This window comes from Sphaerodactylus townsendi, linkage group LG05 (assembly GCF_021028975.2).
Source record: "Sphaerodactylus townsendi isolate TG3544 linkage group LG05, MPM_Stown_v2.3, whole genome shotgun sequence".
Lineage (NCBI taxonomy): Eukaryota > Metazoa > Chordata > Lepidosauria > Squamata > Sphaerodactylidae > Sphaerodactylus > Sphaerodactylus townsendi.
Genome location: NC_059429.1, coordinates 77,697,661 through 77,714,041, shown reverse-complemented (window position 1 = coordinate 77,714,041; position 16,381 = coordinate 77,697,661). Strand labels below are relative to the sequence as shown.

At 44.2% G+C, this 16,381-nt stretch overlaps 1 protein-coding gene across 5 annotated transcripts in view; it reads left to right on the top strand.

Annotated features, from left to right (window-relative positions):
* AMPD2 (adenosine monophosphate deaminase 2) overlaps window positions 1–14,782 on the top strand; it is a 56,193-nt gene extending 41,411 nt beyond the window's left edge. For all 5 annotated transcript variants that reach the window (XM_048496130.1, XM_048496127.1, XM_048496129.1 and 2 more), the window contains 7 exons: window positions 3,598–3,761; window positions 6,250–6,376; window positions 6,934–7,097; window positions 7,377–7,497; window positions 7,861–8,034; window positions 10,888–10,998; window positions 11,972–14,782. In XM_048496130.1, the coding sequence (XP_048352087.1) occupies window positions 3,598–3,761; window positions 6,250–6,376; window positions 6,934–7,097; window positions 7,377–7,497; window positions 7,861–8,034; window positions 10,888–10,998; window positions 11,972–12,187 (1,077 nt within the window). In that variant the 3' untranslated portion in view covers window positions 12,188–14,782. The remainder of the gene's footprint in view (window positions 1–3,597; window positions 3,762–6,249; window positions 6,377–6,933; window positions 7,098–7,376; window positions 7,498–7,860; window positions 8,035–10,887; window positions 10,999–11,971) is intronic.
* The last annotated feature ends 1,599 nt before the right edge of the window (window positions 14,783–16,381 follow it).

Below are 16,381 nucleotides of genomic sequence, written 5' to 3'. Positions count from 1 at the left end.
ACATGAATGCAAATACAAACTCTTCATGGCAGACTTCAGACCTAGTGCCTTCCATGGAGGCACTGGGACACTCTCTGGTTATGTCAGATCCCACACATCAAGCTAGTCACAAGCTGGATCTGATATCTTGTATGGGGGTAGATATAAGCCTGTTCTCTGTTGATAGAGTGTTGTGGCCTGATCACTTCACCCTGAAGTGAAGCCCACCAGACCCATGCCCTTCATGGTTGATTAAAGCGAGTAGTGATGGGGTGCAAGGTCCTTTGGTGGATATAATCAACCTATCCCTGAGTTTGGTATTCTTCCCAGAGAGGTTGAGGGAGGCAGTGGTGAAACTGCTCTTGAAAAGCCCATCTTTGGATCCTTGTGGTCTGGCTATCTAATGCCCAGTATCTTTCATTCTCCGGTAAGGTGGTTGAGAGTGCAGTGGTGGAACAACTCCAAGTTTTTCTGGATGATTCTTTGGTCTTAGACCCATTCTGGTCTAGCTTCTGGCCTGGTCACGGGATGGAGACCGTGCTGCTTGCCTTCACAGATGATCTCCACAGACAGCTGGATCAGGGTGGGCCAGCACTGCTGTTATTAGATCTTACGGCAGCGCTTGACATGGCTGGTCATGATCTCTTGACCCAATATCTCTAGAATAAATGGAATAATCGTGCAGTGGCTGGTCTCATTCTTCCAAGTAGGGGGATAGAGGGTAGGACTGGGAGGGGGGGGGATGGTGTTGTGACAGCACCCATTGGTATGTGGAGTCCCATGGGGTAATACTCTCCCCACTGTTATTCAACATCCTTATTCATCCCTTGTCCAGATGGTTCAAAGTTTCGGACTGGGCTGTCATCCATATGAAGATGACATACAACTATATCTGTTAATGGAGAGTCGCTAGATCCTGCCCCCAATAAATTGTCTGGGTGTCTAGAGACTGTGGTGAAGTGGACGAAGCAGAGTTAAGTGAAGCTCAGCCCATCAAAGATAGAGGTTCTATTGCTGGACCTAGGTGATTCGGGGTTGGGATTCCAGCTGCCAAATTTAGATGGGATGGAATTAACAACTACATCTACCATCAAAAGCCTGGGTGTGACTCTGGATGCCTCCCTCTCTATGGAGACCCAGATCACAAATATGGCTAGAGTAGCATTTTGTCACCTCCATCAGGCTAAGCTGTTGATACCCTTTCTGTCTTGCCCATACCTAGCTACTGTGATCTGTGCAACAGCCATCTCCACATTGGATTATAGCAGGGCAACTCTTGAGATTGGTGTGAAAACCTCAGCTGGTTCAGAACACAGTGGCTAGGGTTCCTACAGGAACACCTTTAGGATCTCATATTTGACCAGTACTTCACCAACTGTACTAATTGCCATTTGAACACTGGATCAAGTGCAGATTTTGGTGTTCATCTGTAAAGCTCTCTCAGTAAAACCCCTGGAGGGCATTAGGTTCTACAGGGAAAAATCTGCTGGCCCAATTTTATATTGTAAGCCACGATGAACCTGTCTCTGGATGGGAAAGGACCTAAATCCAATAAGATAAAAATAAATAAATTCTGTTTTTGCAAAGCATGCAGGGGGCATGGCGTATGCAAACCAGGTTCAGTAATCAGCTGAATCTAGAAGGCATACAGGAGCCATACAGGTTACTTCTTACTTTTTTACTACTATTGTTCACCAGACGCTTTTATTTGTTGTGAAGAAATTTCTGCGCCACCTTTCTCCCCACAAATACCCAAAGTAACATAAGAACATAAGAACAAGCCAGCTGGATCAGACCAGAGTCCATTTAGTCCAGCTCTCTGCTACTCACAGTGGCCCACCAGGTGCCTTTGGGAGCTCACATGCAGGATGTAAAAGCAATGGCCTTCTGCGGCTGTTGCTCCCGAGCACCTGGACTGTTAAGGCATTTGCAATCTCAGATCAAAGAGGATCAAGATTGGTAGCCATAAATCGACTTCTCCTCCATAAATCTGTCCAAGCCCCTTTTAAAGCTATCCAGGTTAGTGGCCATCACCACCTCCTGTGGCAGCATATTCCAAACACCAATCACACGTTGTGTGAAGAAGTGTTTCCTTTTATTAGTCCTAATTCTCCCCCCCAGCATTTTCAATGAATGCCCCCTGGTTCTAGTATTGTGAGAAAGAGAGAAAAATTTCTCTCTGTCAATATTTTCTACCCCATGCATAATTTTATAGACTTCAATCATATCCCCCCTCAGACGTCTCCTCTCCAAACTAAAGAGTCCCAAACGCTTCAGCCTCTCCTCATAAGGAAGGTGCTCCAGTCCCTCAATCATCCTCTTTGCCCTTCTCTGTACTTTTTCTATCTCCTCAATATCCTTTTTGAGATGTGGCGACCAGAACTGAACACAGTACTCCAAGTGCGGTCGCACCACTGCTTTATATAAGGGCATGACAGTCTTTGCAGTTTTGTTCTCAATTCCTTTCCTAATTATCCCCAGCATAGAGTTTGCCTTTTTCACAGCTGCCATGCATTGAGTTGACATTCCCATGGAACTATCAACTAAGACGCCCAAATCCCTTTGATAACATATCAAAGCTTTCAGAACAAAGCAAGTTAATCAATGTCATGTAACCTATGGGGACAACAAATATATCCTGGGCCAATCCTTATTCACAGATTTGGCTGTTGTAGGCCTTAGGCCAGGAACTCTTTGGCTGATGGTCAAGGGCTCAAGTCTCTGTCCTGTACACATTTTTATACCTGTCAGCAGGAAGGAAACCAAAACTCATCTAGGTATTACGCAGCTGGTAAGATGTTAACAAATCTCCCTTTCTTTACTCACATTTCTTCCTTGTGCCCAGAATTGTCCCCACGAATACAAAGGCTTTGTGTGGCTTTTCTTTTAAAATGGAGAGCTCATATTCGTGAGCTTCCAGAACCTAGTTTTAATGGCAGTGCAGTGAATGTGAAAAAATGCAATATATTCAGCTTTGCCTCTTTCATTCGCAAGGCATAGGATCTTTCTTCTCCCTTCTTTCTTCCATAGAGTTAGGAGTGATTGATACATCACCCTTGGGATGGAAGACCATCAAGGGGCAGATGGGAACCCAAAGCAAAGGATTTTGAACAGATGGTTTCAGGCAGCGGCGAAGCTCCCAGTGGGTGGGGTGCACGCGATACACCGGGTGCACGAATTTGGGTCACATGGGGGGGCGCAAAATCCCCTCGGCTCCCCCCCCCCTTTCCCCCCGCGGCACCCCCCCCGACTTTAGAAAACTGAGCAGGCTGGAGAACAGGCCTTCCTGTTCTGGTGGAGACCCTGGGAAATGTAGTTCCCACCAGAACAGGAAGGCCTGTTCTCCAGCCTGCTCAGTTTGCTAAAGTGAGTGGAAGTGGGAGTGGGGGGGTGCCGCCGCAGGTGGGGGGCGCACGAAATAGCCAGAGTACGCACTGGGCGCACTCTGGCCTAGCTACGCCTCTGGTTTCAGGCTCTTGTTTGGTTTGTGATAGTTTCCTAATGAGTTTCATAAAGAAAGAGTGCATGTAGCCTAGGAGAATAGACTTGCCTTTTTTGCCCTTCGTTCTGATCTTGTCCCTCCCTGGAGAGGCTAACAGATCCTTTCTCATCTGGCAGGAGGTGATGTCCGACCTTGAGGAGAGCAAATATCAGAATGCAGAACTGCGCCTCTCCATCTATGGTCGTTCACGGGATGAGTGGGACAAGTTGGCCAAGTGGGCTGTGCGCCATAAAGTGCATTCCAACAATGTGCGCTGGTTGGTGCAGGTGCCTCGTCTGTTGTGAGTACTACTTGCCAATATTCTGGGAATAGGAGCAGATCTTTTAGAGGCCAGGTCCTAGAAGATGGTTGTTCTGAATTGTAGCCACGTTTTTCTGACAGTTCTTTATTATTTATTTATGTTATTTATGGTCCATTTTCCTCTCTGAGATGCAGGGTTATTACACAGTGTAAATCAATGCAGCCAGTGGGATGATACATCTAATAAGTAATGTAATAGTAGGAATTGCGGATATTTGAAAAGGAGCTGCTATCTTAATGAATTATAAGTATTAAACATAATGTGTTAAACAGTGCAGTATATGGCATTGTGTCAGTAGGAACTTGATGCATTTTCCTGGGCCAAGCTGTACGATGTAGTGCTATTTCCTTTACAAAAGTGCCTTCTTCAACTATTCTGTTTTACAAAATTTGTGAACTGCCAAAAGTTTGGGAGCTTTCCTGATCTCCTCAGTAGGCTGTTCCCCAGTGGGTGGAGGTGTCACTATGTAGAAGGTCCACACACAGTCAGTTGCCCATCTATAGGGTGGTGCTTGCAATAGGCCCTGCTCAGATGAACAGGGTTGTCGTGGTGCGACATAGGTGGAGTGGTCCTGCAGGTATGAGGACCCAAAGCCAGGAAGGGCTTAGTATGAGAAAGGCAGCATCTTAAATTGAGCCCATTAACTGATGCAGAACGTGCAGAACGGTTGTAATATGTGTATTCCGCCTACCTCCTTGTAATAACTAAGTGGCAGCATTCTGCACTAAATTGAGTCTCCTAAGAAGAAACTAATATTGTTTTCTTCTACATGATTGCAATGGAACAATGACTGCTTTTATGTAGCATAGGAAATGGTTGACAAATATTAGCCACTTAGCTGCTGCCAGTGCAAAGACAAATGTAAAAAAATAAAAACTTACTTGAGGTGAAGTCTGAGGACCTTTTCTTTTCTGTGTGTGTTTGAACATCCAAAGGGTAGGTCAAGTAGATGAGAAGCATGCAAAATGGTTGACTCTGAAAATATAAAGCTGCTTCGTACCATTTCAGACCACTGGACCCCCTAGCTCAGTTTTGTCAGTTCTCGCTGCCTAAGAAAGGGAGAAGTCTTTACTAGACCTGCTTCTCAAGATCCTTTAATTGAAATCACTGGGGATCAAACCTCTCAAATTTTAGCATGTACTCTAGTACTGAGCTGTGGCCCTTTCTTTCATTGAGTGTATATTTCTTGGAGTTAAGTATACTTGTAACTCTAGCCTAGCAGAGGAATATGCTCAGAGCTTAGCAGCGTAGCTATATTTCCAACACAGCTTGCAAGCACTGCTTACATGTTCCAAGCTGAACACCTGTTTCACTTGCTAGGGAAAATATATATGAAATCTCCTTTTCTTTGTAGACCTGCACCAAAACAAAGCACACCCATGTTTAGCACCTTCCTCAATTTTTCAGGTTATGATGAGAAGGCAAGAAGGTTTGTTGATGAGTGTGTAGAGCCAAATATATGTCGATATTTAGAGGGCTTACAAGGGCAGCTTTCCATTCCAGAGAGAGAAAAAAATAAGCCAAGATTTTGTAAGAGAAGGCTGTTAAGGGAAGACAGGCCATTCATTATTTGAGTTCTGGGTGGATTCTAGTGAGAAACATCCATGTAGTGGCTGCTTTGGAAAGCGACAGTTGTACAGTGCAACGTTTCTTCGTTTTAAAATCCACAAGCAAGCCTGTTGGGAATATACTGAGGAAAAATAAAATTAAAGCAAGTCTCAAGTGTCCCCACGAAAAGTAATCGATCACAGTATCTAAGATGATGCTGTCCCTTCCCCTCTTCTTCCATGTCAGAATGCAGAGGAAGAGACATATGTATTAATCACTAGCAAATATGTGTGGCAGGAATAGACTGGGAAGTGAAAGAGACTCTGGAGCAGCCAACCTGAGTCACCCCTGCTGTGACTACAAGATAGCACAGGATGTCCTATGCTACAGGGTAGCTCTGCAGTGACACTCGGCTCAGTGGGGCTGACGATGGCCATTAGTTCACCTATTGCATCCTGCCCCTAACTGGAAGCAGTTCAGAAGGAGGTGATATGTGAGGTGACACCAACTGCCAGTTGCTGATGTGGGGTCTCAGCCAAGTGTCTACTGAAACATTGGCAGAGATGATGGGTTTTGGGCCTACTTGCTCCTAGCCACTAGCAGATCCTCTAGGGCAGTAGCCCACTGGGAAATTTCCCAGTAATTTAAATGGTCAGTCTGTCCCTGGTGTGTGGCTTGAACAAGTTTGACACAGGTGAAATTTGAAGGGGGTCTTCCTGGCTCCCAAGTTTGGTCTCTCAAGGTCACTACCTCTGCTTGAAGAGTCTAGTATATAAAATGTCTCATTGTTGCATTGCACACGGTTGCCCATAGGATATTGCAAAGGAACAGGGAGGAACACTGGGAATCAGGTGGTTTTTACCAGGAGCACAATGATAGCCCTGTGTTTTAGGATCCTCGTGTCTATTTTTACCAACAGTGACGTGTACAAGACCAAGAAGCAGTTGGCAAACTTCCAAGCGATGCTGGAGAACATTTTCTTGCCCCTCTTTGAAGCTACTATCCATCCTGCCAGCCACCCAGAGTTGCATCTCTTCTTGGAGCACGTAAGTAGCAAGCCTTGCAGGACATTCTGGCAAAATGGTGATGCTAAAGGGTTGGCAGATTTAGTCTCTGTGTCTCGGCAGGGTTTGATAGCATCCTGATATTGGTATTTACTTTTTGACAAAATGAAGTACTTGGACCTTCAGCATGGTTTAGTAGTTAAATCTAATCTGGAGAACTGGGTTTGTTTCCCCACTCCTACTCATGAAGCCTGCTGGGTGCCCTTGGGCTAGTTACAGTTCTCACAGAATTTTCTCAGCCCCACCTACCACACAAGATTGTGGGAGAGGTAAGGGAAGGAGTTTGTAAGCCCCATTGAAACTCCTTACTGTTGAGAAAAGCCAGGCATAAATCCAAACTCTTCTCCTGGCAACAGATCTTCGGTTCAGGCTTAGATTCTTTAATCTTAGTTAATTAACTGTGTTCTTCCTGACGAGTCTTTAATGAGTAACCCCTGGAATTGCATAAAGCACTGCCCACATGGGCTGAGAGAAATCATGAGGTCTTTGAAATCCCTCTCATCCTCTTTGCTTTCTTTCCCTGGTGTCTGGGTGGGCAGGTGGATGGCTTTGACAGTGTGGATGATGAATCGAAGCCAGAGCACCACATCTTTAACCTGGACAGCCCCTTGCCTGGGAACTGGACAGAAGAGGACAACCCACCTTACTCCTATTACCTTTATTACACATACGCCAACATGGTAGTACTCAACCATTTGCGCAGGTAGGTGATGAGCTCTCCAGTTATCTTCCTTCCTCAATCTCCTATTTTTCTGAGACATCAGAGTGGCACTGTGGCCCCTGATAGCTTCTAGGCCTCTGAGTGATGATTTTTTGAGCCTTTAGAAGCCAAGGGATAATGTTGCACAATAGCCTATCAGTCTTGAAGCTGCGGATACTCCATGTCTGGCTGTGCCTGCATTAATTTCACAGTTGTCTGTTTCCATCTGTGCAGCCAATTCTGTCCTCCTAAGCTTTGTCCTTTGCCCCCCTTTTTTTCTAGGAAGAGAGGCTTCCATACTTTTGTGTTGCGACCCCATTGTGGGGAGGCAGGACCCATCCATCATCTGGTGTCGGCTTTCATGTTGTCAGAGAACATATCGCATGGCCTGCTGCTCCGCAAGGTGAGAGAAGTGAATAGCGGCACACGTGCATAAAAGTACGGTGTGCACATCCACATACGTGGAAACCTGCTGGATTTTGCAGGGTGAGGGCTGGGTTGGTTCTTTCATTTAAGAAGTTACTGTGGTGGTTGTGACGCTAGGTATCTGACAGGAATCTAGGCAGAGAGTCAGGAAAAATGTTCACAGCAGACAGTTTGTGATAACTCTTGCCCTGAATAATTTGATCATAAGTTAGGGGTAATGTTGTATCACAAATACATTTTATTCCTAGACATGCTGGAGGAGAGAAGGTCAATGTCTTTCTTGCTATTCCCTTTGTGTCAAGCCTTTGCAAAAGTTCTTAACTCTAACTTTTTTCCACAGGCACCTGTGCTGCAATACCTTTACTATCTGGCCCAGATTGGCATTGCCATGTCTCCTCTTAGTAATAACAGCCTGTTCTTGAGCTACCACCGTAATCCGCTTCCAGAGTACCTCTCGCGGGGCCTTATGGTCTCCCTGTCCACAGATGACCCTCTGCAGTTCCATTTCACCAAGGTGAGTGTGATGGTATCTTAGGCCAAGCACAGCTGTAGCTCACAAGGGAACAGGTCATCTAATAATCCTGCACAGGTGTATGAAAATCTGGCAGAGCTTTGAAGGTTGAATTGTATGTGTTGCCCAGAACAGAAGAATCTGGAAGTTTGGCTTTGTGAACATTCTCTCTGAAGGCCATGAGTAGTGGCATGGGGAGAGAAACTGCCTTTCATTCCTCTGCCAACCTCTGGAATTGCAAAACTATTCTAGCCATTATAAGCAAATGTACTTATAGAGTCAGAAATCTTAACTTTCCAAATTGTTTAGGAATTTTAAAGCTTAAGAAAAACCATTAAGGAAAAAATGCATGTTCTTGGTTTACCATGGTCCTCTATAAAAACTAACCCTTAATTTGGAATCTGCATTAGTTATGTGGAATTAATACTGTACTTCATGCAAGAAATCTCAGATTCTCTTGTTCTACCATTGTTGTGCAAATTAGCTGATCATGTGAATACAACTTACCTTTTTTCATTGCATCCATGGTGTATAGGCTACTGTCTCAGGTAGGAACTAAAACCAAGTATTCAGATCCATTTTTGAATTACAAGTCAGTGAGGGGTGGTACCTAGCTGGATCCAGATACTGGATTGAAGATTGCTCCCCCCCCCCCAAAAAAAAAAACAAAAAAAACCTGGTAGCTCCTTCTGAAGCCAGCTTAACATAGTAGTGGATTTTTTTTTCAGGTGACCCATTTGTATGGGTCTCTCTTACAGAAATGTTCAGAGCATCTTCTTTCTATTGTAGACATATAAATGTAGTGTTCTAGTTAGGTACACAAAGTTGTTCCACTTTTGAGACCTTATCTTGTCCTCTGTTTCTGTACAGTGGAAAACCTTTCAACACATATTCAGAGTGAATGCTGATAGCATAAATCATGCCATCTAGTGGCTGCATAGTCAGTTGGTTGAGCTAACTTCAGCCCTCTGGAATTAGTTTTCAGCTCAACCTAGAGCAAAAAGTGAACAGATAAAAGGAAGTTCAAACTTCCTTCATTCTTGAGGGATAGGCAAGGATAGAGCTGAATTGCAGTTACAGTATAGCCAGGTAGCATCTGAACCTGATCTTCAGTGTGCTGATCAAAAAAACCCCACACAATGGAACCAGGTATAGAAAAGATGTTTTTTTGTACAAACCCAGGAAAAAAAACCCCAGTTTCACGGAAAAATCTGAAAGAAGTTTTCTAAAAATTAAGGAACTGTAGAAGCGCTGTCTGGGTTTGCATAATCAGTGTAGGCAGCCAGGATCTTGCAACACTATGTTGTGAGGTGCTGGCTAAATTTTTTTTAAAAGTTAACTGTGTTCAATTACTTAAAAAAAAATGGCCTTGTTTAATCCTAGCCAATTCATGCTTATTTTTATTTGAGAACTATCCTAAGCTGAAATTTGTTTTGTTCTTTAGAATACCCAAACCCTTGTCTACTGTTAACTGCTTTAGCCTAGCCAGAATTTTTCTTCAGAAGTTGCTGCAGCTATTACATTTTTAAAAATTATCAGAAACTACCAAAGCTTCATGAAACCATGTGCCCAAAAACAATCTTAAAACAGCTATAGGAGAACAACTGTAAGAATACAAAAAGATAAACATTTAAAAACAGGAACAAGTTGGAAAATCCCAAAACCAAGCACGTCCAGCAAAAAAAACCTGTTAGAAAAAAACTAACAAAAATGCAAAGCAATTAAAATGTTTAAAACAAGCCCGGAGAAGAGAGTCCAACAAAACAGCACAAGCCTTTTAAAAACAGTACAGAACCAAGGAACACTAGCTTTAAAAAGAAATCTCAGTCACCCTTCATGCCCCCAGCTTCAGCTACCAAGGCAAAAACAGACACAGAAAAACTTGAAACAATATTTCAAATAATATTTTAAAACTGGGTCTGTTGTGGGCAAACCAGTGCTGAAGATTTTTAGGAACAAAACAAGAAGGTCTTCTGAGGCAGGCAACAGAAATCCAAGGTACAGACCAGAGCAGCAGCACTCCAATGGAGCCCTGAAATGGAGTCAAGATGTAGGCCTGCTTTTTGCTCAGAGAGCTGTGGAGGGGTGTGAGAGAATCCTCATGAGTGGGCAGACAGTTGTAGTTCTCCCTGTAACATCTGATCCCATTGTATGGAAGAGTTGCCTGCCTTCCCCCTCCCTGCCCAGGAAACCTGAACAATTGGGGGGGAAATGGACCTGAGAGCCTTAAAGTCCCAGCCTTGGATATTCCCAAATATTTCCAGAAATTACTGGTACTCCAAGAATCCCAAACATTGCGCTGGTGCATATATATTTGAATCAGAATAGCCAACTCTGCATCCCTATGGGCAGAATGGTGGGGTGAAGCAGTTGGGTAGGAGGAGAGAGAGCTAGCAAGATGGGTGGCAGTTGCAGCCATTGCTACGTGAAAATGACAGAAGAAGCTGGGAGGGCCGGGGAGTGGCTGGGAGGAGCAGGAGGATTCTGCTGCTTTCTTCCTTCCCCAGCTGCTACACAGGAGAGAAGGCAAACAAGCAGCTGCGGCTGGAAGGAGGTAGTTGTGGTAGTTGCTCCCCCCCACACACACAGTTCCTTGAAGGTTCCTCTTGTTGTTTTGATTGTTCATGTCTTGCATCTATATTAGCCACTTAACTGCTCTCTCAACTTATCTAGTGAAGAAAAATCACAGTGGTGCAGATGGGTGTCCCATACATCCAGCTTGCACCATTTACCCCCATTGCATGTTCATGCAGTGAAATTTCTGAACCCAGTCCAGTGGCCTGTTTCCCTGCTAGCTAGTGCTCTACGCATGCACCTGCAGTAGCCCATATACTGAGCTGACAGTGTCTCTTACAGGAGCCGTTGATGGAAGAGTACAGCATTGCCACCCAGGTGTGGAAGCTCAGCTCCTGTGACATGTGTGAACTTGCGCGAAACAGCGTGCTTATGAGTGGCTTCTCCCACAAGGTAAAACTGGACCATTTCTGAAACATGAGAGGTTATGCCTTAACATCTCACTTGCTATACTAATACCTGCTTTCTTCTCCCACTTTAACATTCTTCAGCTCAGAATGTGAAGGATCTGTGAAATTTTGTGTACCTTCCCTGAACTCTTCAGCTTCCAAATATTATTGTATTTAAAACCATTGTATGTATATGGATGTGATTCTCATATGTCCTTCTGAACCCTTCTATATTTATAAAATGACAACGTAGAACTTGTTAAAATGGGCGGGGGGTACGGAGAGACAGGGGTCCGAGGGGATGTGTTCGCTAGGCCCAGTTTGCAATCCAACCATCCTTTCACCCTCACTGCCAGAATCATCCTTAGGAGCAGAATAATGGAGCCTCTGTGTGACCTTGAACTCCAACAGAGTCAGGGAAAGAGGGAGAACTATAAGCTGTGAGGCCAGAGAGTATGCATTGTCAAATTTTTCCCCACCTCAGAAAATGTTTTCTATGGGCTTTCCTAAATAGCCCCAAAGGCAAAATGCTGAATGTTTTCCAGAGTGTCCGTGTGGAATGTCTTGGTCTTGCATAATAGTTTTGCTGCAGGGAGATGGTATTGATACTGCCTTTATAAAAAAAAACACGCAGTTGTGTGTTCTTGTGCTTAACAGCCACAGAGCATCTGAAGAATTATTTTAGAAAGAAAATAACATAAATGGTGAAAGAAGAATTTCTCACATGAATGAAAGAGAGGTATCTGCTAGTGGGCAGTTTTTGTTTTGTTCAATGCATTTGGATACTACCGTTCAACCCAGCACCCCCAAGGCAACAAGCAAGCGAGCACATTAATACCAGCTTTAAAAACAGAACACACACACACCACTGGCTTTTCAAGGACTTTGTGAGCGCTCTTGCTGTTAGAATAATTCAGCTGGGAATGCATGTAGTCACATATCCTGGTCATGGATTGGTTTCTGTCTTTGTTTCCCAGGTGAAGAGCTACTGGCTGGGACCTAACTACTGGAAGGAGGGGCCTGAAGGCAATGACATCCGGCGCACCAATGTGCCAGACATCCGAGTGGCTTACCGTTTTGAGACCCTGTGCCAGGAGCTGACTCTCATCACGCAGGCCGTGCAGACAGAGGAACTGGAGACTATCCAGGAGGAAGACCTTCTGACCATGAGCTCCAACCTGGGTGCTCGCTAAAGGACGCTGGTTTACAATCTCCCACTCCGACCCTCTACAGCCTACCAAGATGGGGCTGTCCCAGAGCATGAAGGGACCCTGGCTACTTCCCTACCCCACAGAGCTTTTTAATTTTCTGATTGTGTCCCTCCAAGCGTAGTGCTACCGTCTGTATCTCCTGGAAAGGGATTTCTGTTTTGTTTGCACTTGGTAACCTGCTGGGGCATGTTGGATCGTGTCTAGAATGTACCTTAAGAAGTGTGGGGGGAGGGCAGGGGAGAGCATCCTGCAAATTGGATTGATGCTGGGCTGTTGATAAATTCAGGCTGGCAGCGGAAACTGGAGAGCTAGAAATCAGTGCATAGCACAGGGCAATTGATCAACCTTTGGAGGCCCTGGCTGGTTGTGCGTAGGCAGAATGAAGCACTAGAATATAGTCTGTGTACCCAGCACAGGAGGAAAGATGTGGTGGTGCAGCCCATGGGCAGGGCATGTATAAAGGATTGATTTGGTATTCCCAGCTACCTCCAACTGGTTTCCATGTTACGTTTTTTTCTTGGCTGTTGCTAGCTGTGACTTCCTTTTAAACTGAAACAGTCCTACCAGCAATGCAGCATGCCACTACAGTTGCAGAAGCCTGTGTATTTTGGTATTAAGTTTCCAGTTTGAATCATAGCTGAAAAACCGACCCTTTTGCCTTTCCTTGCAAAGCCTGAATATTTTTACACCAGTCTGTTCTTGGCTCTTGGAAAGTATAAGCTCTAGCTCCTCTCTCTTAGGAAGCAGGTTTTTGTGTGTGGGAGTAGATCTGCGAGGTGCAGATAAGAGCTGGTGTGCCAGACACTGGCCCCTTTTTAACTTTTTGTGTCTCTTTTGTGGATCTCTCTGTTTCTTTGCACAATTATGTTTCAGGAGAAGGGGTTACTTGTTGTTTTTAAAATGTAACAAAGAGCAGCTTATGATGGTTTTGGCACTGTACAAATAAGGCTGTTTTAAAGGGAATAGTCTTAGATCTGAGAATCTTGCCCAGCATGGGAAATTAAGGGGAAACGTCCCTTGCCTTATTCCTAGTGCCTGAGACGTGCACCCATTTGGGATGCTCCTATCAGGTCCCCTTTTTGAAAGGTTGGTTGCTTCTCAGCTGTCTGGGGCTCATAATAAGGGAGGCTGTTTAGCTCCCAATACACCATAAGGAGGGGACATCCGCATGCTTGGATGTACCATATGAATTACGTCCTTCCTCCCTCTGATGGGTTAGGAAGAATCTCCTTCTGGGTCTTCCCTGCCTACTGTGTGCATAGATTTTCTTTCTCCAGGTGGCAAGAAGAAAAGCCATAGAATGCTTCAGTGTTCTTGTCAGCAGAGCTGCAGCTGTTCTGGGACCAGCACAAAACTTACTTGGGGTTGGGGACAGCGCTGAGGCAGGGAGGCATCACAGAGCAACGTCTGCCTTCCTCTGAACACTGGCTCAGACTAGAAATTCATAAGAAAGCAGAGAAGAATGGGGAACTATGCCATTCCCAGCTCTGTTTGAGTTCTGAAAAGTGAATCAGAGATCTCTGCAGAGCAGTCCCATCCTGTGTGCCTCACTAGTGCACTGCTCTTGATCCTTGTCAGAGGACAGCCCAGCGCAGTTAGGATACTGGGTCTGTGACAATTCCTTAGCAGCTTTTGTGTAGCCAATCTTGTGATGATTTCCTCCTATAGTAGGAGACAAGTTTCCGACAGTATTTTCTCCTGTCAGGCTCCTAGATGAGTTCTGTGTGCTCCCAACAAGCCCTCATCAGTGATAGCTGAAACAAAATGCAGCTTCTCACTACTACCAGTCTTTTCTGGAATATAACCAAAAGAAATATGATGCATTGGAAGGAGGCTGTTGAAGGTTGCATAGGCTACAGCAGTAGATGAAGAAGAATTCTGGGGCGGGGGTCAGGAATACTCATAGTGTCCTAACTCTAGGCTGTTCCAGGTGATAGTCTGAGGGTCCATGTTATAGACAGTGCCTTGCCTAGTGTAGTGCATGGTTTGTGCCAAGATTGGGTAGGTCTTCCTGGTGAATCTCTCTCTGAAGCAGGTGCCTACTGTATTTGGAATCGCTGCGTGTATGAGAGACAGTGTGCACTATTACTGCAGGGCTGCTTGTTTCTTTGTATGTAGTTCCCCTGTGGCCTACAAAGAGAACCTTTTTCTCCCTGCATCCATGTTGTTGTTGGGCTTTGAAGAATACCAAAAACATCCGCAGTGGAGATGTCTTGCCTTGATTATTATCAGAACTGATACCTTGTAGCTCAAAATAAGAGTACGTTGACCCAAAGCATGGAGTTCTGTGAGCAGAGCATCAGTGTGGGGGCCAGGGAATGGAAGGTCTGCGCATAGGTGTGTGGGGGGTTGGTTCCCATTCATTTGTCCCTTGCCATGACCTGTCTTGCTCCCATATTAGTTTTGTTTTGTTGTCAGTTGGAGATGAGGCTTGTCTTCCCCTGGCAGTCAAGGCACCCTTCCTTCCTTCAGATATTTTTCTGTAGTTTGGATGACCTCAATGCTCGTCTGTGCTGAAATGTGATGTTAGAAATTCTATTGAACACAAGCATGATTATTAAAGATTATTTAAGTAAATCTGTTTGGGTCTTGCTGTTGTTTTGGTATTTCTGATTTAGAGGAATACTTATTCTTCTTGGGGCTGACACATAAAACTGAGGAAAGCCCATAGATCATTTTCCTACAAGGATGGATTATACTTGAACTACACTTGCTCATTTAGCTTACAGGCCTTGAGCAATGTCACACTAGATACAAAAAATTTTTAAATAACCAATCAGTTACCACACCTGAAGTTTTTTAAAATGTAATTACATGAGCAGAAAAGTGCTTACAGCCAGTATAGCCTGGCAAAAATGTCTTAAATTTGTCTGGCATTGACAACCCCTCTTCATGGTGGAAAAGAGGAGCAATCCACAGATCCCATACTGCAAAAGGTACTGCACTCTTCCATAGTTTCTGTCTATCCAGAAGCACAGTCACAAAGTCGATTTGAGTATGCAATCCTTTACACTCAACCTTGCATTACCTGAAAAGGAATAGAGTTTCATGTTGCAAGCATAAATGTATCTTGTATCAACAAACAGTTTTAAAAATCTAAATATAGTAAAGGTATCTTTGGTAAGACAATCCTGAGTCTAAACAGTAGCATTCCCTATTGGCTGTCTTTGTGGTGCTGATAAAGTTAAGTTATACAGACATTTATTCAACACAAAGTGCACTGCTGGTCTTCCCAGTATCGCCAGATCACTACAATTAAAATCTAGCAGTTAGAATCTAGTCTCCATTCATTTACTTCTTGGGCTGGCAAAGGAGTCAAAGGTTCATAGAGGTACCCATTAACTTCTGTTGCAAATAACATTTTCAGCCAAAGCTTGAAGCCTTTTGCCCACGGCCGGGCATCCAGAGAATGTAAACTAGTTCCACCCTTAAAGGGACTTTTACCACACAACTTGGCATCTGTGTGATCTGTGAAAATAATCACAAAAGAGGATCTAGTGTCTTTCTAAAGACCCCAACCTGTAATGGAGCTCCTCAGAGGAGCTGGCTGCCTACTTTCGTATTAAAAAATGAAATAACAGTTGGAACAAACTGGCTACCTTGCTGATAAAAAAGTATGGCCGTTGTTGCAACGAAGGCCTTTTTATTAGCATTCTTAAAACGAGCCCTCCAGGTCAAATTACCGGTAGCTTGGAAATGAATTCCTAAATAACAGAACTAGGTAACTTGCTCTACTGGTTCCCAATTTTTACTTCTTTGGGTGGCTATATTTAGAAAACACTATTACCTTAGATTTCTTTTGACTGATTGTCAACTGTTTTGTATTATCATATTCCAAAAGGGCCCTCTACAAGATATCAGGGGCCCACAGTAGGCCTAGCAAACAAGTCCATCAGTTGCATATAACAGCAATGATATCACAGCACTAGTCAACATAGGAGAACTGAATTTTGGATTTCTCAAAAAGGATGCCTTGTTATTTACATACAATTTAATAATGGAGCTAGCAAGCATCCTTGCTAAATGCTCTTCTGTAAAAAGATAGAATTAGACAAATGGCTTTCCAAACCACAGCAAATCTGAGCAAGAGAATCATATAACTTATTAACTATAACAATATTCGTTTGAGGATTTTCCTAATTTGTCCCACAAATGGTCCCTGGAGATCCATAAAAG